Genomic DNA, 23,565 nt, shown 5'->3' with positions numbered 1-23,565 from the left:
AAACCATTGGCTTGGATGACGTCAGGCATAACCCCCACTCAGTAAGTATGCACAAAGGCACCAACAAGAGGGACATTCTGGAGAAGGGTCACAGTAAGGGAAGCTTAAGGACAATTCACAACTCAGTGTCACAAAGAATCTTAACTGGATCTTACTACAGAAAAAGGACATTAGGGAAAAACTAAGAAAATCTGAATAAACTGTGGATATTAATTGTTACGCGTTGAACTGTGTCTCCAACAATTCATGTGATTAAAAGTTCTAAAAACTCCCATATTTCAGGATAAGACCTTATTTGGAAATGAGACTGTTGCAGATGTAATTGCCAGGGTGAGACCAGTAGAGCGTAACCGCATGTGTCCTAGGATTTCTGTGTCTTTGTTTTCCCTCTGACTCGGTCTGGAATGATGCTGAAAGGAATCTCACTATTTTAGAGAAAAAAGCCTATGAACCCCTCCTACCTTGTCCAGAGAACCCTGGTGTTACCGGAAAAAATCTAGACATTTTGTTGCCTTTTCACTGTTAACCCATGGGAACATTTACCAAATAAAATAATAGGGTTGAATGTGAGTGGGGTTCTCTTCCCTGAATGCCCTTTAATGGATGAGCAGAGAACGAATTTCTAAGATCGATTCCCTTGTACTGTATAATGGTTTATATCATGTTCATCCTGAGAACACTTACAAAACTGGACCAATAGAGAGGCAAACGGGTCATAAGTATACCAGAGAAGAAAATTAAATTCCAGACTAAGTATAAAGGCCTGGTCAAAACCCAGATTGGGAATTAAGTACAGTGGATAACTCTTTGTGGAGAGCCGGTAGTCTTTTGACAAACAGAGACTTCAAAGGCCCCAGAGCCTGTACCATGGAGGTGATGGGATATAACAGGAGATCCTCATAATACAGCAACAACAGCAAAAAGTATTCAAAGTTCAAGGATAACCCCCATGGACTTTTTATCACATATGAACCGGGAGTGAACCTGGGAAATATGAGGCCTTGAAATTGGTTTCGATTGGAGACTGGTAGGGGTGCCTGGGTGGCTCAGTCTGTTAAGCTTAAGACTTTGGCTCAGGTCATGATCTTGTGGTTCGTAGACCGAAGCTCTGCCTTTGGCTCTGTGCCACGAAATCAGAGCCTGGAGCTTGCTTTTGATTCTGCGTCTCCCGCTCTCTCTCTGTACCTCCCTGCTCTCTCTCTCTCTCTCTCTCTCTCTGTCCTCTCTCTCTTAAAAAAAATACACATTAAAACAAATTCAGATTGGAGACTGGTAGTGATGCCAGGGCCCTGCAGCAAGAAAACCTAATGTCAGGGAACACTAATATGTCCAGGAAGATAAACACTGTAAACTAATCCCATGGTGAGCAGCCTGGACGCTGTTAGGGACCTGAAGAAAATTAACGTCTCCATCCCAAGCACCCGGGAGAGGATCTACTCATGCTCCTTCCCTGAGCACTGAAAGCTCAAATATCCATCTGCAAAGGTCAGAGTGTCCTCTAGGGATGCTGTGTGGTTGTCAGAGTAGCTGGGTGACCAGGACCGGGGTCAGTGGTGGCCTGTTCACACTGGCACAGGGCTGTGAGGCAGACCAGCAGGAAAATACCCAAACAGGTATTTCCCCGACAGAGCTTACTACCCGACAGAACTCAGTCCCATGGCCCAAAGGTCCTGGTGGTCTAAGCCTTCCTTTCTCAGCGTACAATGTATTATAATTACTCACACCACATCCCTCTCCAGTCCTTCTCTGGGTCACACAAGGTTCTACTCCTACTGTAAATATTCATACAATTATTTTCCCCAGTGGTTTATGTAATCCATCTCTGCACTGTTCATGACAATACATCTAGGATATATCTCCTGGGGTTTATATCACACGCGCACACACACACACACACACACACACACAGACACACACACACACACATATATGTATATATATCACACAAACTACGTATAAATACAACATGAGATAGAGTTACACACACATGCACAATTCTAGTCATCGACTCAGTTAAACTAGAACCATGTGTCTGTTCATATAAACATTTAATGCTTCCCATTGAATACCTCCCATGAAACATCTCCTCCTTGTCTGTCATAGTGAGTCACATGAAAAACCAACATGTTCCATGACCTTGACAGTTTTGTTTGTCCTTTCAGCACTGAGTGTCTGCAGCCTACCGGTACTTAGCTGGTGCCCAGGAAAGGTTTTTGATTTAAAAAGAATACATCATTGTATAAAAAAAGAAAAAATACACATATCCACATTCTTTACCTTATTGCCAAAACTAGTATCTCTTCTTTCGTTTGAATCATCATAATCCATCCACATTTTTAAGCACAGAGTTGGAGGTCATCTTAGACAAACATGTAGACCTCACACACAGCCTCCAGGTAATTCCTAAATCCAGGGATCTCCACAATAAATATAATGCTAAAATGTCCACACTACCCAAAGCACTCTGTAAATTCAATGCAATCCCCATAAAAACTCCAATGACGTTTTGCACAGAAATAAAAAAAACCCCAAATTTTGTATAGAACCAGAAAAGACCCCAAATTGCCAAAGCAATCTTGAGAAGGGACAAACCTCAAGACACCATACTTTGCACTTTCAAATTATATTAACAAAGCTGTAGTCATGAACACCAACCTGGTATTGTTCTCGAGAGACACATAGGTTGATGCCATAGAATAAAAAGACCAGAAAGTCATTCACGTTCCTCTTGACCACCAGGGAAGACAGAGGCTGAAAACGGTCCTTTGCAAGGTCTCCGGAACAGAGCTATGATGGATTTGGGAGGGAATATACATGGATCCTAGAGCAGATGCCCCAGATGGGCTTAGGATCTCACTACTATTTCCTGATGCACTTTAGGAGAGAAAACTGGAATGACTCAGACATCTGACAATGAGCACATTGACATAGATGCCAGGATAGAGTGTGAATCAACACACTCCTTCTGGGTAAGAAGCACATCTAAGAACTATCTCACCAGGGTCAGGTCCCATCTGCCAAAGTTCCCCATGGGAGCTGCCCTCTGCTCTCTGATGCTTCCTGCATTGGCATGGGCGCCTGGAGCCCAGCCTCCGCTGTCATATCCAGTTACCTCCTTCCCCTTTTGATACACATTTACTGTTAGAGGAATGTGTGTAGAGACACCTCCTCAGGCCTGACCCATTAAGAGTCAAGGAAGCCATGGACAGGCTCACCCCCAGGAGTCTGAGTAGAACAGAGAGTCTGCCCTGAGGTGATGGGGGGCCACGTGAGGAAACCTGGTCTAATGCTTAGGCAGAGGAGAGTGGCTAGAGCAGTGGGAGGCAGAAGTGGTCTCTGATGGGCTCTGCTCACATCATAAACTGCCATGTCTGTGTCTGGATGCTAGGGGGCACTCAAGGCCTGTTTTGAGGGGTCAAGGTAGATCAGAGCTGTGAATTGCCACCTGCCACTGCCTGTGCCCTCTGCTCAGGGCTCACATCTGTGACCTCCCCACCCCTGCCCTGAAATTGCCCCTACCCTGCCCATCCCCCTGAGTTCCTCAGACAGAGGCACCTAAAGAAGTCAGTGAGGAGTCAGAAAACAGGGGGTCGCATTTGCATGGTTGGGCCCTCCCCCTCTCAACAGATCAAGAGGTGAAGGGAGAGGTTGAGGGAGGCTCTGCTCAGCTGTGAGGCAACAGAAGGCAGGATCGGTGCTGACCTCCGCCATGGCCTGGTCCCCTCTCCTCCTCACCCTCCTCGCTCACTGCACAGGTGACTTGATGTGGGGACACGGGAAGGGGTCCTGGAAGCACAAGTGTGGGCCTGATTCCTCCTCTTGTCTCTAGACCCCAGGAATATCCTCTCTGTTGTTTCTCTTTCCAGGGATTTGGGCTCAGTCGGGGCCGAATCAACCATCCTCAGTGTCTGGGGCCCTGGGCCAGAGGGTCACTATCTCCTGCACTGGAGTTGGTAGTTACGTGGGCTGGTACCAACAAATCCCAGGAATGGCCCCCAAAACCATAATCTATTGGGATAATAGCAGACCCTCAGGGGTCCCTGATCGATTCTCCGGCTCCAAGTCTGGCAGCACAGGCACCCTGACCATCACTGGGCTCCAGGCCGAGGACGAGGCTGATTATTACTGCTCATCGTGGGACAGCAGTGGCAGTGCTTACACAGTGGTCCAGGCCTGTGGGGAAGTGAGACAAAAACCTAGTTACTCATCTGTAAAGAGGGAAACACATCAGCAGTTGCCTCCTCAGCTCAGCCTGTGATTCTGCTCATTCCGTGGCTGATGACTTGGACGCAGGTCCATGCAAGGGCACCTCCCGTGAGTGAGGTTCCTCCTGTCCTTTCTGTCCTCAAAGTCATGCTCAGAAAACCTTTCTGACACAGAGTCTTGATGGAAGGCAAATCTCTTGTTTTATCAGCTGAGGTATTTTACTTCTAGGCCAGATCATATCAATTTTTCCTTCTGATATAAAAATAAATGAAGCATTTTTATTTTTCCTCTGAACTCTACTCATGTGGTGCCTGAAGAATAAGTCAGCCTTATTTGCATCTGGTACTATTGTCTCCATGGCACTGGCTAATCTCTTCTTCTTACCTATTATTTGTGAAAAAATGCCAATTTAAAATTATAAAATTATGAGGATAAGTTTCATAAATTTTGTCCATAGGAAAAACCCTGCACTTCAATGTTTATAACAACTGATTCTTAATCACTAAAGCCTGAAAGCACCCTAAACGTGGCACATGGATATTTATTCTAGGTTTAAAATAATCACCCAAACCAGGAACCAACTAAGAGGTCACCCAGGAGGTGCCACTTTTATAAATAATTTGATAATTATATCCAACATTGGAAGAAGCAAAACTCTGCAAACATGTGTAGGTCGCGGGGGTGCTAAACGCTGAAAAAGAATGAATCATGTGAACAGAGGAAAACACTCTGAGCCACAGATTATTCTATATGATACTAATGGCCCTTAAATGACACTCTGTCATTGTCTGGCATTGTCTCCCAAACAAACGCAAGCAAATCCGCGACAACCACCACACATACCCGTGTGCGCACACACACAAGGACAGGGTTTGTCTAGGAGCTCACGAGCCAACTTAAAGGGCTCCCATGAGGCAAAACTAGAAAGATTTCAACCACAGGAACATAAAAGGACTCGGTTCTAACTCAGTGTCTACACATATGTTTGCCGTCCAATTGTACACTGATGGTATTAATATATGGAATCACATGAGACTCATTCCCATGCAGAGATTTCATGGAACAAGTTTAAACCCTTGGCTTGAATGACGTCAGGCATAACCCCCACTCAGTAAGTATGCACAAAGGCACCAACAAGAGGGACAGTCTGAAGAAATGTCACAGTAAGAGAAGCTTAAGGACAATTCACAACTCAGTGTCGCAAAGAATTATAAAGTGGATCATACAACAGAAAAAGGACATTAGGTAAAAACTAAGAAAATCTGAATAAACTGTGGATATTAATTGTTACACGTTGAACTGTGTCGCCAACAATTCATGTGATTAAAAGTTCTAAAAACTCCCATATTTCAGGATGAGACCTTATTTGGAAATGAGTCTGTTGCAGATGTAATTACCAGGGTGAGACCAGTAAAGTGTAACTGCATGTGTTCTAGGTTTCTCATTGATTTTCCTCTGACTCGGTCTGCAATGATGCTGAAAGGAATCTCACTATTTTAGAGAAAAAAGCCTATGAACCCATCCTACCTTGTCCAGAGAACCCTGGTATTACCGGAAAAAATCTAGACATTTTGTTGTCTTTTCACTGTTAACCCATGGAACATTTACCAAATAGATAATAGGGTTGAATGTGAGTGGGATTCCCTTTCCTGAATTCCCTTAATGGATGAACCGAGAACAAATTTCTAAGAAGATAGATTCCCTTGTACTGTATAATGCTTTATATCAATGTTCATCCTGAGAACACTTACAAAACTGGACCAATAGAGAGGCAAACGGGTCATGAGTATACCAGAGAAGAAAATAAATTCCAGACTAAGTATAAAGGCCTGGTCAAAACCCAGAGTGGGAATTAAGTACAGTGGATACATCTCTGCGGAGAATAGGTAGTCTTTTGACAAACAGAGACTTCAGATGCCCCAGAGCCTGTACCATGGAGGTGGTGTGATAACAGGAGACTCTCACAATACAGCAACAAGAGCAAAAAGTATTCAAAGTTCAAGGATAACCCCCATGGACTTTTTATCACATATGAACCGGGAGTGAACCTGGGAAATATGAGGCCTTGAAATTGGTTTCGATTGGAGACTGGTAGGGGTGCCTGGATGGCTCAGTCCGTTAAGCTTCAGACTTTGGCTCAGGTCATGATCTCGTGGTTCGTGAGCCAAAGCCCTGCCTGGGGCTCTGTGCCACAGAATCAGAGCCTGGAGCTTGCTTTTGATTCTGCGTCTCCCACTCTCTCTCTGTACCTCCCTGCTCTCTCTCTCTCTCTCTCTATGTCTCTCTTTTTTCTTTCTCTCTGTCCTCTCTCTCTTAAAAAAAATAAACATTAAAACAAATTTAGATCGGAGACTGGTAGTGATGCCAGGCCCCCTGCAGCAAGCAAACCCAATGTCAGGGAACACTAATATGTCCAGGAACATAAACATTCTAAAATAAGCCCTATGTTGACCAGCCTGGACGTTGTTAGTGACCTGAAGAAAATTAATGTCTCCATCCCAAGCACGCGGAAGAGGATCTACTCATGCTCCTTCCCTGAGTACTGAAAGCTCAAATATCCATCTGCAAAGGTCAGAGTGTCCTCTAGGGATGCTGTGTGTTGTCAGAGCAGCTGGGTGACCAGGACCGGGGTCAGCGGTGGCCTGTTTCACTGGCACTGAGAGGACTGGGCTGTGAGGCAGGCCAGCAGGAAAATACCCAAACAGGTATTTTCCCGAAGAGCTTACTACCCAACAGAGCTCAGTCCATAACCCAGAAGTTCCTGGTGCTCTAAGCCCTCCTTTCTCGGTGTGCAAGTTATTATAATTACTCACACCAGATCCTTCTCTAGTCCTTCTCTGTGTCACACAAGGTTCTACTCATATGTAAATATTCACACAATTATTTTCCCCAGTGGTTTATCTAATCCATCTCTGCACTGTTCATGACAATACAACTAGGATATATCTCCTGGGATTTGTATCATATATATATATATATATATATATATATATATATATATATATAAATGTATGAAACACAAACTACCTATATATAAAACATAAGATACAGTTATATACACACATACACACTTCTAGTCATCGACTCTTGGTTAACATAGAACCGTGTGCTCTAGCGTATAAATATTTAATCCTTCCCATTGAATACCTCACAAGAAACATCTCCTTGTCTGTCATAGTGAGTCACATGAAAACCCAACATGCCCCACGACCTTGACAGTTTTGTTTGTCCTTGCAACACTGAGTGTCTGCAGCTTACTGATACTTTGCTGGTGCTCAGGAAAGGTTTTTGATTTTTAAAGAATACATCAGTGAAAAAAAGGAAAAAAGCACATATCCACATTCTTTACCTTATTGCCAAAACTAGCATCTCTTCTATCATTTGAATCATGATAATCCATCCACATTTTTAAGCACAGAGATGGAGGTCATCTTAGACAAACACGTAGACCTCACACACAGCCTCCAGGTAATTCCTAAATCCAGGGATCTCCACAATAAATATAATGCTAAAATGTCCACACTACCCAAAGCACTCTATAAATTCAATGCAATCCCGTTGGAGGTCCGAAGATGGCGGCATAGGAGGACGCTGGGCTCACCGCGCGTCCTGCTGATCACTTAGATTCCACCTACACCTGCCTAAATAACCCAGAAAACCGCCAGAGGATTAGCAGAACGGAGTCTCTGGAGCCAAGCGCAGACGAGAGGCCCAGGGAAGAGGGTAGGAAGGGCAGCGAGGCGGCGCGCGCTCCAGGGACTGGCGGGAGGGAGCCGGGGCGTTGGGGCGGCTCGCCGGCCAAGCAGAGCCCCCCGAGTCTGGCTGGCAAAAGCGGAAGGGCCTGACGGACTGTGTTCCGACAGCAAGCGCGACTTAGCGTCTGGGAGGTCATAAGTAAACAGCTCTGCTCCGAAAGCGGGAAGGCTGGAGGACAAAGGGAGGGAGAGCTGCTGAGCCCCCGATGACAGAGCTCAGTTTGGTGGGGAACAAAGGCGCTCGCCAGCGCCATCTCCCCCGCCCACCCCCCAGCCAAAATCCCAAAGGGAACCAGTTCCTGCCAGGGAACTTGCTCGCTCAGCGCAAACACCCAACTCTGCGCTTCTGCGGAGCCAAACCTCCGGCAGCGGATCTGACTCCCTCCCGCTGCCACAGGGCCCCTCCTGAAGTGGATCACCTAAGGAGAAGCGAGCTAAGCCTGCCCCTCCTGCCCCCGTGCACCTTGCCTACCCACCCCGGCTAATACGCCAGATCCCCAGCACCACAAGCCTGGCAGTGTGCAAGTAGCCCAGACGGGCCACGCCACCCCACAGTGAATCCCGCCCCTAGGAGAGGGGAAGAGAAGGCACACACCAGTCTGACTGTGGCCCCAGCGGTGGGCTGGAGGCAGACATCAGGTCTGACTGCGGCCCCGCCCACCAACTCCAGTTATACACCACAGCACAGGGGAAGTGCCCTGCAGGTCCTCACCACTCCAGGGACTATCCAAAATGACCAAGCGGAAGAATTCCCCTCAGAAGAATCTCCAGGAAATAACAACAGCTAATGAACTGATCAAAAAGGATTTAAATAATATAACAGAAAGTGAATTTAGAATAATAGTCATAAAATTAATCGCTGGGCTTGAAAACAGTATAGAGGACAGCAGAGAATCTCTTGCTACAGAGATCAAGGGACTAAGGAACAGTCACGAGGAGCTGAAAAATGCTTTAAATGCAATGCAAAACAAAATGGAAACCATCACGGCTCGGATGGAAGAGGCAGAGGAGAGAATAGGTGAACTAGAAGATAAAGTTATGGAAAAAGAGGAAGCTGAGAAAAAGAGAGATAAAAAAATCCAGGAGTATGAGGGGAAAATTAGAGAACTAAGTGATACACTAAAAAGAAATAATATACGCATAATTGGTATCCCAGAGGAGGAAGAGAGAGGGAAAGGTGCTGAAGGGGTACTTGAAGAAATAATAGCTGAGAACTTCCCTGAACTGGGGAAGGAAAAAGGCATTGAAATCCAAGAGGCACAGAGAACTCCCTTCAGACGTAACTTGACTCGATCTTCTGCACGACATATCATAGTGAAACTGGCAAAATACAAGGATAAAGAGAAAATTCTGAAAGCAGCAAGGGGTAAACGTGCCCTCACATATAAAGGGAGACCTATAAGACTCGTGACTGATCTCTCTTTTGAAACTTGGCAGGCCAGAAAGGATTGGCACGAGATCTTCAGTGTGCTAGACAGAAAAAATATGCAGCCGAGAATCCTTTATCCAGCAAGTCTGTCATTTAGAATAGAAGGAGAGATAAAGGTCTTCCCAAACAAAAACTGAAGGAATTTGTCACCACTAAACCAGCCCTACAAGAGATCCTAAGGGGGACCCTGTGAGACAAAGTACCAGAGACATCACTACAAGCATAAAACATACAGACATCACAATGACTCTAAACCCGTATCTTTCTATAATAACACTGAATGTAAATGGATTAAATGCGCCAACCAAAAGACATAGGGTATCAGAATGGATAAAAAAACAAAACCCATCTATTTGCTGTCTACAAGAGACTCATTTTAGATCTGAGGACACCTTTAGATTGAGAGTGAGGGGATGGAGAACTATTTATCATGCTACTGGAGGCCAAAAGAAAGCTGGAGCAGCCATACTTATATCAGACAAACTAGACTTTAAATTAAAGGCTGTAACAAGAGATGAAGAAGGACATTATATAATAGTTACAGGGTCTATCCGCCAGGAAGAGCTAACAATTATAAATGTTTATGCGCCGAATACCGGAGCCCCCAAATACATAAAACAATTACTCATAAACACAAGCAACCTTATTGATAAGAATGTGGTCATTGCAGGGGACTTTAACACTCCACTTACAGAAATGGATAGATCATCTAGACACATGGTCAATAAAGAAACCAGGGCCCTGAAAGATACATTGGATCAGATGGACTTGACAGATATATTTAGAACTCTGCATCCCAAAGCAACAGAATATACTTTCTTCTCGAGTGCACATGGAACATTCTCCAAGATAGATCATATACTGGGTCACAAAACAGCCCTTCATAAGTTTACAAGAATTGAAATTATACCATGCATACTTTCAGACCACAATGCCATGAAGCTTGAAATCAACCACAGGAGAAAGTCTGGAAAACCTCCAAAAGCATGGAGGTTAAAGAACACCTTACTAAAGAATGAGTGGGTCAACCAGGCAATTAGAGAAGAAATTAAAAAATACATGGAAACAAACGAAAATGAAAATACAACAATCCAGACGCTTTGGGATGCAGCGAAGGCAGTCCTGAGAGGAAAATACATCACAATCCAGGCCTATCTCAAGAAACAAGAAAAATCCCAAATACAAAATCTAACAGCACACCTAAAGGAACTAGAGGCAGAACAGCAAAGGCAGCCTAAACCCAGCAGAAGAAGAGAACTAATAAAGATCAGAGCAGAAATAAACAATATAGAATCTAAAAAAACTGTAGAGCAGATCAACGAAACCAAAAGTTGGTTTTTTGAAAAAATAAACAAAATTGACAAACCTCTAGCCAGGCTTCTCAAAAAGAAAAGGGAGATGACCCAAATAGATAAAATCATGAATGAAAGTGGAATTATTACAACCAATCCCTCAGAGATACAAACAATTATCAGGGAATACTATGAAAAATTATATGCCAACAAATTGGACAACCTGGAAGAAATGGACAAATTCCTAAACACCCACACTCTTCCAAAACTCAATCAGGAGGAAATAGAAAGCTTGAACAGACCCATAACCAGCGAAGAAATTGAATCGGTTATCAAAAATCTCCCAACAAATAAGAGTCCAGGACCAGATGGCTTCCCAGGGGAGTTCTACCAGACGTTTAAAGCAGAGATAATACCTATCCTTCTCAAGCTATTCCAAGAAATAGAAAGGGAAGGAAGACTTCCAGACTCATTCTATGAAGCCAGCATTACTTTGCTTCCCAAACCAGACAGAGACCCAGTAAAAAAAGAGAACTACAGGCCAATATCCCTGATGAATATGGATGCAAAAATTCTCAATAAGATACTAGCAAATAGAATTCAACAGCATATAAAAAGAATTATTCACCATGATCAAGTGGGATTCATTCCTGGGATGCAGGGCTGGTTCAACATTCGCAAATCAATCAACGTGATACATCACATTAAGAAAAAAAAAAAGAGAAGAGCCATATGATCCTGTCAATCGATGCAGAAAAGGCCATTGACAAAATCCAGCACCCTTTCTTAATAAAAACCCTTGAGAAAGTTGGGATAGAAGGAACATACTTACACATCATAAAAGCCATTTATGAAAAGCCCACAGCTAACATCATCCTCAATGGGGAGAAACTGAGAGCTTTTTCCCTGAGATCAGGAACACGACAGGGATGCCCACTCTCACCGCTGTTGTTTAACATAGTGCTGGAAGTACTAGCATCAGCAATCAGACAACAAAAGGAAATCAAAGGCATCAAAATTGGCAAAGATGAAGTCAAGCTTTCGCTTTTTGCAGATGACATGATATTATACATGGAAAATCCGATAGACTCCACCAAAAGTCTGCTAGAACTGATACATGAATTCAGCAAAGTTGCAGGATACAAAATCAATGTACAGAAATCAGTTGCATTCTTATACACTAACAATGAAGCAACAGAAAGACAAATAAAGAAACTGATCCCATTCACAATTGCACCAAGAAGCATAAAATACCTGGGAATAAATCTAACCAAAGATGTAAAAGATCTGTATGCTGAAAACTATAGAAAGATTATGAAGGTAGTTGAAGAAGATATAAAGAAATGGAAAGACATTCCCTGCTCATGGATTGGAAGAATAAATATTGTCAAAATGTCAATACTACCCAAAGCTATCTACACATTCAATGCAATCCCAATCAAAATTGCACCAGCATTCTTCTCGAAACTAGAGCAAGCAATCCTAAAATTCATATGGAACCACAAAAGGCCCTGAATAGCCAAAGTAATTTGGAAGAAGAAGACCAAAGCAGGAGGCATCACAATCCTAGACTTTAACCTCTACTACAAAGCTGTCATCATCAAGACAGCATGGTATTGGCACAAAAACAGACACATAGACCAATGGAATAGAATAGAAACCCCAGAACTAGACCCACAAATGTATGGCCAACTCATCTTTGACAAAGCAGGAAAGAACATCCAATGGAAAAAAGACAGTCTCTTTAACAAATGGTGCTGGGAGAACTGGACAGCAACATGCAGAAGGTTGAAACTAGACCACTTTCTCACACCATTCACAAAAATAAACTCAAAATGGATAAAGGACCTGAATGTGAGACAGGAAACCATCAAAACCCTAGAGGAGAAAGCAGGAAAAGACCTCTCTGACCTCAGCCGTAGCAATCTCTTACTCGACACATCCCCAAAGGCAAGGGAATTAAAAGCAAAAATGAATTACTGGGACCTTATGACGATAAAAAGCTTCTGCACAGCAAAGGAAACAATCAACAAAACCAGAAGGCAACCAACGGAATGGGAAAAGATATTTGCAAATGACATATCGGACAAAGGGCTAGTATCCAAAATCTATAAAGAGCTCACCAAACTCCACACCCGAAAAACAAATAACCCAGTGAAGAAATGGGCAGAAAACATGAAAAGACACTTCTCTAAAGAAGACATCCGGATGGCCAACAGGCACATGAAAAGATATTCAACGTCGCTCCTTATCAGGGAAATACAAATCAAAATCACACTCAGATATCACCTCACGCCAGAGTGGCCAAAATGAACAAATCAGGAGACTATAGATGCTGGAGAGGATGTGGAGAAACGGGAACCCTCTTGCACTGTTGGTGGGAATGCAAATTGGTGCAGCCGCTCTGGAAAGCAGTGTGGAGGTTCCTCAGAAAATTAAAAATAGACCTACCCTATGACCCAGCAATAGCACTGCTAGGAATTTACCCAAGGGATACAGGAGTACTGATGCATAGGGGCACTTCTACCCCAATGTTTATAACAGCACTCTCAGCAATAGCCAAATTGTGGAAAGAACCTAAATGTACATCAACTGATGAATGGATAAAGAAATTGTGGTTTATATACACAATGGAATACTACGTGGCAATGAGAAAGAATGAAATATGGCCTTTTGTAGCAACATGGATGGAACTGGAGAGTGTGATGCTAAGTGAAATAAGCCATACAGAGAAAGACAGATACCATATGGTTTCACTCTTATGTGGATCTTGAGAAACTTAACAGAAACCCATGGGGAAGAGGAAGGAAAAAAAAAAAAGGTTAGAGTGGGAGAGAGCCAAAGCATAAGAGATTGTTAAAAACTGAGAACAAACTGAGGGTTGATGGGGGGTGGGAGGGAGGGGAGGGTGGGTGATGGGTATTGAGGAAGGCACCTTTTGGGATGAGCACTGGGTGTTGTATGGAAACCAATTTGACAATAAATTTCATATATTGAAAAAAAATAAATAAATTCAATGCAATCCCCATAAAAATTCCAATGAAGTTTTGCACAGAGATAAAAAAAACCTGAATTTTGTATAGAACCAGTAAAGACCCCAAATTGCCAAAGCAATCTTGAGAAGGAATAAACCTCGAGACACATACTTCGCACTTTCAAATTATATTACAAAGCTGTAGTCATGAACACAAATGTGGTATTGTTCTCAGGAGACACACAGATTCATGCCATAGAATAAAAACACCAGAAAGTCATTCAAGTTCCTCTTGACCACCAGGGAAGACAGAGGCTGAAAACAGGACCTTTGCAAGGTCGCCGGAACAGAGCTACCATGGATTTGGGAAGGAATTCAGAAAGACTATACATGAATCCTAGAGCAGATGCCCCAAATGGGATCCTTAGGATCTCACTGATATTTCCTGATGCACTTTGGGAGAGAAAACTGGAATGACTCAGACGTCTGACAATGAGCACATTGACATAGATGCCAGGATAGAGTGTGAATCAACACACTCCATCTGGGTAAGAAGCACATCTAAGAACGATCTCACCAGGGTCAGGTCCCAATTGCTAAAGGCCCCCATGGGAGTTGCCCTCTGCTCTCTGCTGCTTCCTGCATTGGCATGGGTGCCTGGAGCCCTGCGTCCGCTGTCATATTCAGTTAACTCCTTCCTCTTTTGATACACCTTTACTGTTAGAGGAATGTGTGTAGAGACAACTCCTCAGGCCTGACCATTAAGAGTCAAGGGAGCCATGGACAGGCCCCTGTCCAGGAGTCTGAGTAGAACAGAGAGTCTGCCCTGAGATGATGGGGGGCCACAAGTGGGGACACCTGGTCTAGCCCTGAGGCAGGGGAGAGTGGCTAGAGCAGTGGGGAGGCAGAAGTGGTCTCTGATTGGCTCTGCTCATGTCATACAATGGCATGACTGTGTCTGGACGCTAAGGGGCACTCAAGGTCTGTTTCTGAGGGGTCACGGTAGATCAGAGGTGAGTCCTGCCACCTGCCACTGCCTGTGCCCTCTGCTCAGGGCTCACATCTGTGACCTCCCCACCCCCTGCCCTGAAATTGCCCCTCCCTTGCCCATCCCCCTGACATCCTCAGACAGAGGCACCTAAAGAAGTCAGTGAGGAGTCAGAAAACAGGGGGGTCTCATTTGCATGGTTGGGCCCTCCCCCTCTCAACAGATCAAGAGGTGAAGGGAGAGGTGAAGGGAAGCTCTGCTCAGCTGTGAGGCAACAGAAGGCAGGATCCGTGCTGACCTCCGCCATGGCCTGGTCTCCTCTTCTCCTCACCCTCCTCGCTCACTGCACAGGTGACTTGATGTGGGGACACAGGAAGGGGTCCTGGAAGCACAAGTGTGCGCCTGATTCCTCCTCTTCTCTCTACACCCCAGGAATATCCTCTCTGTTTGTTTCTCCTTCCAGGGTCGTGGGCTCAGTCGGGGCTGACTCAACCATCCTCAGTGTCTGGGGCCCTGGGCCAGAGGGTCACTATCTCCTGCACTGGAGTTGGTAATTACGTGGGTTGGTACCAACAAATCCCAGGAATGGCCCCCAAAACCATCATCTATAGTGATAGCAACCGACCCTCAGGGGTCCCTGATCGATTCTCCGGCACCAAGTCTGGCAGCACAGGCACCCTGACCATCACTGGGCTCCAGGCCGAGGACGAGGCTGATTATTACTGTTCATCGTGGGACTATAGTCTAAACGTTCACACAATGCTCTAGGCCTGTGGGGAAGTGAGACAAAAACCTAGTTACTCAACTGTAAAGAAGGGGAACACATCAGCAGTTGCCTCCTCAGCTCAGCCTGTGATTCTGCTCATTCTATGGCTGATAGCTTTGGCGCAGGTCCATGCAAGGGCACCTCCCATGAGTGAGGTTCCTCCTGTCCTCTGTCCTCAAAGTCACTCTCAGAAAACACTTCTGACACAAAGAGTCCTCATGAAAGAGAAATCTCTTGTTTTATAAGCTGAGGTATTTTACTTCTAGGCCAGATCATATCAATTTTCCTTCTGACATTAAAATAAATGAAGCATTTTCAGTTTGCCTCTGAACTCCACCCTTGTGGTGCCTGAAAAATAAGTCAGCCTTATTTGCATCTGGTACTATTATCTCATTGGCGGTGACTAGTTTTGTCTTGTTATCTATTATTTGTGAAAAAATGCCAATTTCAGATTATAAAATTATGAAGATAAGATTCAAAACTTTTGTCCATCGGAAAAACCCTGCACTTCAATGTTTATAACAACTTATTCCAAATCACTAAAGCCTGAAAGCAACCTAAACTTGGCACATGGATATATATTCTGGGTTTAAATGTAATCACCCAAACTAGAAACCAACTAAGAGGTCACCTAGGAGGTGCCACTTTTATAAATAATTTGATAGTTATGTCAAACATTGGAAGACGCAAAACTGCAAACATCTGCAGGTCGTGGAGGGGCTAAACGCTGAAAAGGAGTTAATCATGTGAACGGAGGAAAACATTCTGAGCCACAGAATTATTCTATATGATACTAATGGCACTTAAATGACACTCTGTCATTGTCAGAATTCACTGAACACTGTACACGCCCCATGTCAGAAACTTAACGTGTGCGTAGAAAAATGTAGGAATTTGGGGCACATGATGGAAAGCAGAAGGTGACAAAACTCATGTAGCTGCAGTAACACGTGTGAGCCCACGTCAGTGCAGGGGTGGGGCGAGCCGCTGAGCCAAGGGGCTGAAAGTGAGTGGAGCCTCTACGTGTAAAGACGTAAGAAACTGCACGCAAGTTCTGTCCTCTAGTAACTAAGGTTGTATCCCGTAGGGGAGCCGGTTGACGATCGTGACGTGACTGCACTGTGTACTGTCACCGAACGATGAAGTAAATGGATGGAATGTGGTGCTGGAGCCACAGTTGTCACTTGAGGAAAGGAGAGTCACGGATACAACCAAGGGAGGAGGCTGGGGAGAGGATGTGGTCATGGATTAGAGCCGCAGATGACAGTCTGACGACGTGTGTAGTTTGATGGAGACAGAGACTTGCATGTGGACACAGTCACCAATATGTCCACGGTCCTGGCTTAGTTTCCTCATGTATTTGTCCTTCATGCGTCAGCTGAGTGAAACCGGAAGCAATGATGCCCCATGAGGCCTGAGATGCATTTTCCCAGATGTTACCTTCTAATACCGTTCTCCCGGGAAGACATGGGGCTTCCTCGGGGGAATCTTATCCCACAGAGCAATGGTGCAGGATGAGTACAGAGGACCTTATTAGTGTCAGAAAACGAAAAAAGTGCAGGAAAAACCCTGCACTTTAACGTTTGTAACAACTGATTCCTAATCACTAAAGCCTGAAAGCAACCTAAACTTGGCACATGGGTATTTATTCTAGGTTTAAAATAATCACCCAAACCAGGACCAACTAAGAGGTCACCAAGGAGGTGCCACTTTTATAAATAATTTGATAATTATATCCAACATTGGAAGAAGCAAGAATCTGCAAACATCTGTAGGTCGCGGGGGTGCTAAACGCTGAAAAAGAATTAATCATGTGAACAGAGGAAAACACTCTGAGCCACAGAATTATTCTATATGATACTAATGGCCCTTAAATGACACTCTGTCATTGTCTGGCATTGTCTCCCAAACAAACGCAACCAAATCAGTGCACAACCACCACACATGCACATGTGCGCACATACACAAGGACAGGTTGTGTCTAAGAGCTCACGAGCCAACCGAAAGGGCCCCCATGAGGCAAAACTAGAAAGATTTCAACCACAGGAACATAAAAGGACTCGGTTCTAACTCAGTGTCTACACATATGTCTGCCGTCCATATTGTTAACTGATGGTATAAATATATGGAATCACATGAGACACATTCCTGTGCAGAGATTTCATGGAACAGGTGTAAACCCTTGGCTTGAATGATATCAGGCATAACCCCCACTCAGTAAGCATGGACAAAGGCACCAAAAAGAGGGACAGTCTGAAGAAGTGTCACAGTAAGAGAAGCTTAAGGACAATTCACAACTCAATGTCGCAAAGAATCATAAACTAGATCTTACAACAGAAAAAGGACATTAGGGAAAAACTAAGAAAATCTGAATAAACTGTGGATATTAATTGTTATGCGTTGAGCTGTGTCTCCAACAATTCATGTGATTAAGAGTTCTAAAAACTCCCATATTTCAGAGTGAGACCTTATTTGGAAATGAGACTGTTGCAGATGTAATTACCAGGGTAAGACCAGTAGAGTGTAACTGCATGTGTTCTAAGCTTTCCCTGTCTTTGTTTTTCCTCTGACTCAGTCTGGAATCATGCTGAAAGAATTTCACCATTTTAGAGAAAAAGGCCTATGAACCCATCCTACCTTGTCCAGAGAACCCTGGTATTACCGGAAAAAATCTAGACATTTTGTTGTCTTTTCACTGTTAACCCATGGAACATTTACCATATACAGATGATAGTGTTGAATGTGAGTGGGATTCCCTTTTCTCAATGCCCCTTAATGGATAAGCAAGAAAGAATTTCTAAGAAAATAGAGGTCCCTTGCACGGTATAAGGGTTTATATCATGTTCATCCAAGAACAATTACAAAACTGGACTAATAGAGGGGCAAATGGGTCATGAGGATACCAGAGAAGAAAATTAAATTCCAGACTACGTATAAAGGCCTGGTCAAAACCCAGATTGGGAAGTGAGTACCCTGGGTACTTGTTTGCGGAGAGCCGGTAGTCTTTTGACAAACAGAGACTTCAAAGGCCCCAGAGCCTGTACCATGGAGGTGATGGGATATAACAGGAGATCCTCATAATACAGCAACAACAGCAAAAAGTATTCAAAGTTCAAGGACTTTGAATAACCCCCCAAGGACTTTTTATCAGATATGAACCGGGAGTGAACCTGGAAAATATGAAGCCTTGAAATTGGTTTTGTTGGAGACAGGTAGGGGTGCCTGGGTGGCTCAGTCGGTTAAGCTTAGGAATTTGGCTCAGGTCATGATATCGTGGTTGGTGAGCCGCAGCTCTGCCTTGGGCTCTGTGCCATGAAATCAGAGCCTGGGGCCTGCTTCTGATTCTGTGTCTCCTGCTCTCTCTCTGTAACTCCCTGCTCTTTCCGTCTCCTCTTTCTGTCTATGTCTTAAAAAATAAATAAACATTAAAACAAATTCAGATTGGAGACTGGTAGTGATGCCAGGGCCCTGCAGCAAGCAAACCCAATGTCAGGGAACACTAATATGTCCAGGAACATAAACATTGTAAACTAAGCCTATGGTGAGCAGCCTGGACGCTGTTAGGGACCTGAAGAAAGTTAATGTCTCCATCCCAAGCTACCCAGGAGAGGATGCACTCATGCTCCTTCCCAGGGCACTGAAAGCTCAAATATCCATCAGCAAAGGTCTGAGTGTCCTCTAGGGATGCTGTGTGTTGTCAGAGCAGCTGGGTGTCCAGGACCGGGGTCAGTGGTGGCCTGTTCACACTGGCACTGAGAGGACAGGGCTGTGAGGCAGGCCAGCAGGAAAATACCCAAACAGGTATTTTCCAGACAGACCTTACTATCCGACAGAGCTCAGTCCCATGAAGTTCCTGGGTCTCTAAGCCCTCCTTTCTCGGTGTGCAATGTATTATAATTACTCACACCAGATCCGTCTCCAGTCCTTCTTTGTGTCACACAAGGTTCTACTCCTACTGTAAATATTCATACAATTATTTTCCCCAGTGGTTTATCTAATCCATCTCTGCACTGGTCATGACAATATATCTAGGAAATCTCCTGGGGTTTATATCACACACACACACACACACACACACACACACACACTCACACACACACACACAAACACACACACACATCTATCTATCTATCTATCTATAACATAAACTACGTATAAATAAAACATATGATACAGTTATACACACTTAACCTTCTAGTCATTGACATTCGGTTAACATAGCACTGTGTGCTCTAGTCCTATAAATATTTAATGCTTCCCATTGAATACCTCCCATGACACATCTCCTCCTTGTCTGTCATAGTGACTCACATGAAAACCCAACATGCTCCATGACCTTGACAGTTTTATTTGTCCTTGCAGCACTACGTATCTGCAGCTTATCAGTTCTTAGCTGGTGGCCAGGAAAGGTTTTGAATTAAAAAGAATACATCAGTGTATAAAAAAAGAAAAAATACACATATCCACATTCTTTACCTTATTGCCAAAACTAGTATCTCTTCTTTTGTTTGAATCATCATAATCCATCCACATTTTTAAGTACAGAGATGGAGGTCATCTTAGACAAACCCTTAGGCCTCACACAAAGCCTCCAGATAATTCCAAAATCCAGGGATTTCCACAAAATATAATGCAAAAGTGTCCACACTACCCAAAGCACTCTATAAATTCAATGCAATCCCCATGGAAATTTCAGTGACATTTTTCACAGAAATTTAAAAAACCCTGAAGTTTGTATAGAACCAGAAAAGACCCCAAATTGCCAAAGCAATCTTGAGAAGGAACAAAACTCAAGACACCAAACTTCGCACTTTCAAATTATATTACAAAGCTGTAGTCATGAAAACCAATGTGGTATTGTTCTCAAGAGACACATAGATTGATGCCATAGAATAAAAGGACCAGAAAGTCATTCAAGTTCCTCTTGACCACCAGGGAAGACATAGCCTGGAACCAGGTCCTTTGCAAGGTCTCCGGAACAGAGCTACCATGGATTTGGGAGGGAATTCAGAAAGAATATACATGAATCCTAGAGCAGATGCCCAAATGGGATCCTTAGGATCCCACTGATATTTCCTGATGCACTTTGGGAGAGAAAACTGGAATCACTGAGATGTCTGACAATAAGCACATTGACATAGATGCCAGGATAGAGTGTGAATCAACACACTCCTTCTGGGTAAGAAGCACATCTAAGAACGACCTCATGAGGATCAGGTCCCATCTGCCAAAGTTCCCCATGGGAGCTGCCCTCTGCTCTCTGCTGCTTCCTGCATTGGCATGGGCGCCTGGAGCCCAGCCTCCGCTGTCATATCCAGTTACCTCCTTCCCCTTTTGATACACATTTACTGTTACAAGAATGTGTGTAGAGACAACTCTTCAGGCCTGACCCATTAAGAGTCAAGGGAGCCATGGACAGGCTCACGTCCAGGAGTCTGAGTAGAACAGAGAGTCTGCCCTGAGGTGATGGGGGCCACGTGAGGAGGCCTGGTCTAATGCTTAGGCAGAGGAGAGTGGCTAGAGCAGTGGGGAGGCAGAAGTGGTCTCTGATGGGCTCTGCTCATGTCATAAACTGGCATGTCTGTGTCTGGACGCTAGGGGGCACTCAAGGCCTGTTTTGAGGGGCCAGGGTAGATCAGAGCTGTGAATTGCCACCTGCCCCTGCCTGTGCCCTCTGCTCAGGGTTCACATCTGTGACCTCCCCACCCCTGCCCTGAAATTGCCCCTACCCTGCCCATCCCCCTGACATCCTCAGACAGAGGCACCTAAAGAAGCCAGTGAGGAGTCAGAAAAGAGGGGGGTCGCATTTGCATGGTTGGGCCCTCCCCCTCTCAACAGATCAAGAGGTGAAGGGAGAGGTGAAGGGAGGCTCTGCTCAGCTGTGAAGCAACAGAAGGCAGGATCGGTACTGACCTCCACCATGGCCTGGTCCCCTCTCCTCCTCACCCTCCTCGCTCACTGCACAGGTGACTTGATGTGGGGACACGGGAAGGGGACACAAGTGTGGACCTGATTCCTCCTCTTGTCTCTAGACCCCAGAAATATCCTTTCTGTTGTTTCTCTTTCCAGGGATTTGGGCTCAGTCGGGGCCGAATCAACCATCCTCAGTGTCTGGGGCCCTGGGCCAGAGGGTCACTATCTCCTGCACTAGAGTTGGTAGTTGGGTGGACTGGTACCAACAAATGCCAGGAATGGCCCCCAAAACCATCATCTATGTTAATAGCAACCGACCCTCAGGGGTCCCTGATCGATTCTCCGGCTCCAAGTCTGGCAGCACAGGCACCCTGACCATCACTGGGCTCCAGGCCGAGGACGAGGCTGATTATTACTGCGTATCGTGGTACAGCAGTGGCAGTGCTTACACAGTGGTCCAGGCCTGTGGGGAAGTGAGACAAAAACCTAGTTACTCATCTGTAAAGAGGGAAACACATCAGCAGTTGCCTCCTCAGCTCAGCCTGTCATTCTGCTCATTCCGTGGCTGATGACTTGGACGCAGGTCCATGCAAGGGCACCTCCCGTGAGTGAGGTTCCTCCTGTCCTTTCAGTCCTCAAAGTCACTCTCAGAAAACCTTCTGACACAAAAAGTCTTCATGAAAGAGAAATCTCTTCTTTGGCCAGCTGAGGTATTTTACTTCTAGGCCAGATCATATCAATTTTTCCTTCTGATATTAAAATAAATGAAGCATTTTTGTTTTTCCTCTGAAGTCTACCCATGTGGTGCCTGAAGAATAAGTTAGCCTTATCTGCAATTGGAACTATTATCTCAATGGCAGTGTCTAGTTTCTTCTTATTATCTATTATTTGTGAAAAAATGCTAATTTAAAAGTATAAATTTTGAAGAAAAGTTTCAAAACCTTTGTCCATAGGAAAAACCCTGCATTCAATGTTTATAACAAATTCTCTGAATCACTAAAGCCTGAAAGCAACCTAAACTTGGCACATGGATATTTACTCTAGGTTTATTTTTTTATTTTTTATTTATTTATTTAAAAAAGTTTTTTTTAACGTTTATTTATTTTTGACACAGAGAGAGACAGAGCATGAACGGGGGAGGGGCAGAGAGAGAGGGAGACACAGAACTGGAAGCAGGCTCCAGGCTCTGAGCCATCAGCCCAGAGCCCGACGCGGGGCTCGAACTCAGGGTCCGTGAGATCGTGACCTGAGCTGAAGTCGGATGCTCAACTGACTGAGCCACCCAGGCTCCCCTTCTCTAGGTTTAAATGTAAATACCCAAACCAGGAACCAAGTAAGAGGTCACCCAGGAGGTGACTCTTTTATAAATAATTTGATAATTATATCCAACATTGGAAGAAGCAAAACTCTGCAAACATCTGTAGGTCACGGGGGTGCTAAATGCTGAAAAAGAATTAATCATGTGAACAAAGTAAAACATTCTGAGCCACAGAATTATTGTATATGATACTAATGACACTTAAATGACACTCTGTCATTGTCTGGCATTGTCTCCCAAACAAACGCAAGCAAATCAGCGTACAACCACCACACATACCCGTGTGAGCACACACACAAGGACAGGGTTTGTCTAGGAGCTCATGAGCCAACTTAAAGGGCCCCCGTGAGGCAAAACTAGAAAGATTTCAACCACAGGAACATAAAAGGATTCGGTTGTAACTCAGTGTCTACACATATGTCTACCGTCCATATTTTTCACTGATGGTAATAAATAAATGGAATCAGAGGAGACACATTCCTGTGCAGAGATTTCATGGAACAGGTGTAAACCCTCGGCTTGAATGACGTCAGGCATAACCCCCGCTCAGTAAGTATGCACACAGGCACCAACAAGAGGGACAGTCTGAAGAAGTGTCACAGTAAGAGAAGCTTAAGGACAATTCACAACTCAACGTCGCAAAGAATCTTAACTGGATCTTACTACAGAAAAAGGACATTAGGGAAAAACTAAGAAAATCTGAATAAACTGTGGATGTTATTGTTACGCGTTGAACTGTGTCTCCAACAATTCATGTGAATAAGAGTTCTAAAAACTCCCATATTTCAGGATGAGACCTTATTTGGAAATGAGACTGTTGCAGATGTAATTACCAGGGTGAGACCTGTAGAGTGTAACTGCATTTGTTCTAGGCTTTCTGTGTCTTTGTTTTCCCTCTGACTCGGTTTGGAATGTGCTGAAAGG

General features: G+C 44.3%; 2 gene segments (V, D, J or C); both read left to right on the top strand.

Annotated features, from left to right (window-relative positions):
• Window positions 1-23,565, top strand: part of LOC106988734 (immunoglobulin lambda variable 5-39-like) — a 603,934-nt gene that overhangs the window by 35,552 nt on the left and 544,817 nt on the right.
• LOC128312490 (immunoglobulin lambda variable 1-40-like) lies at window positions 21,239-21,907 on the top strand. The segment is given in 2 exon segments: window positions 21,239-21,376; window positions 21,480-21,907. Coding segments are annotated over 2 exon segments (459 nt in total).

The sequence above is a fragment of the Acinonyx jubatus genome, chromosome D3 (genome assembly GCF_027475565.1).
Source record: "Acinonyx jubatus isolate Ajub_Pintada_27869175 chromosome D3, VMU_Ajub_asm_v1.0, whole genome shotgun sequence".
Classification (NCBI taxonomy): domain Eukaryota; kingdom Metazoa; phylum Chordata; class Mammalia; order Carnivora; family Felidae; genus Acinonyx; species Acinonyx jubatus.
This window is presented reverse-complemented; position numbering and strand designations above follow the sequence as displayed.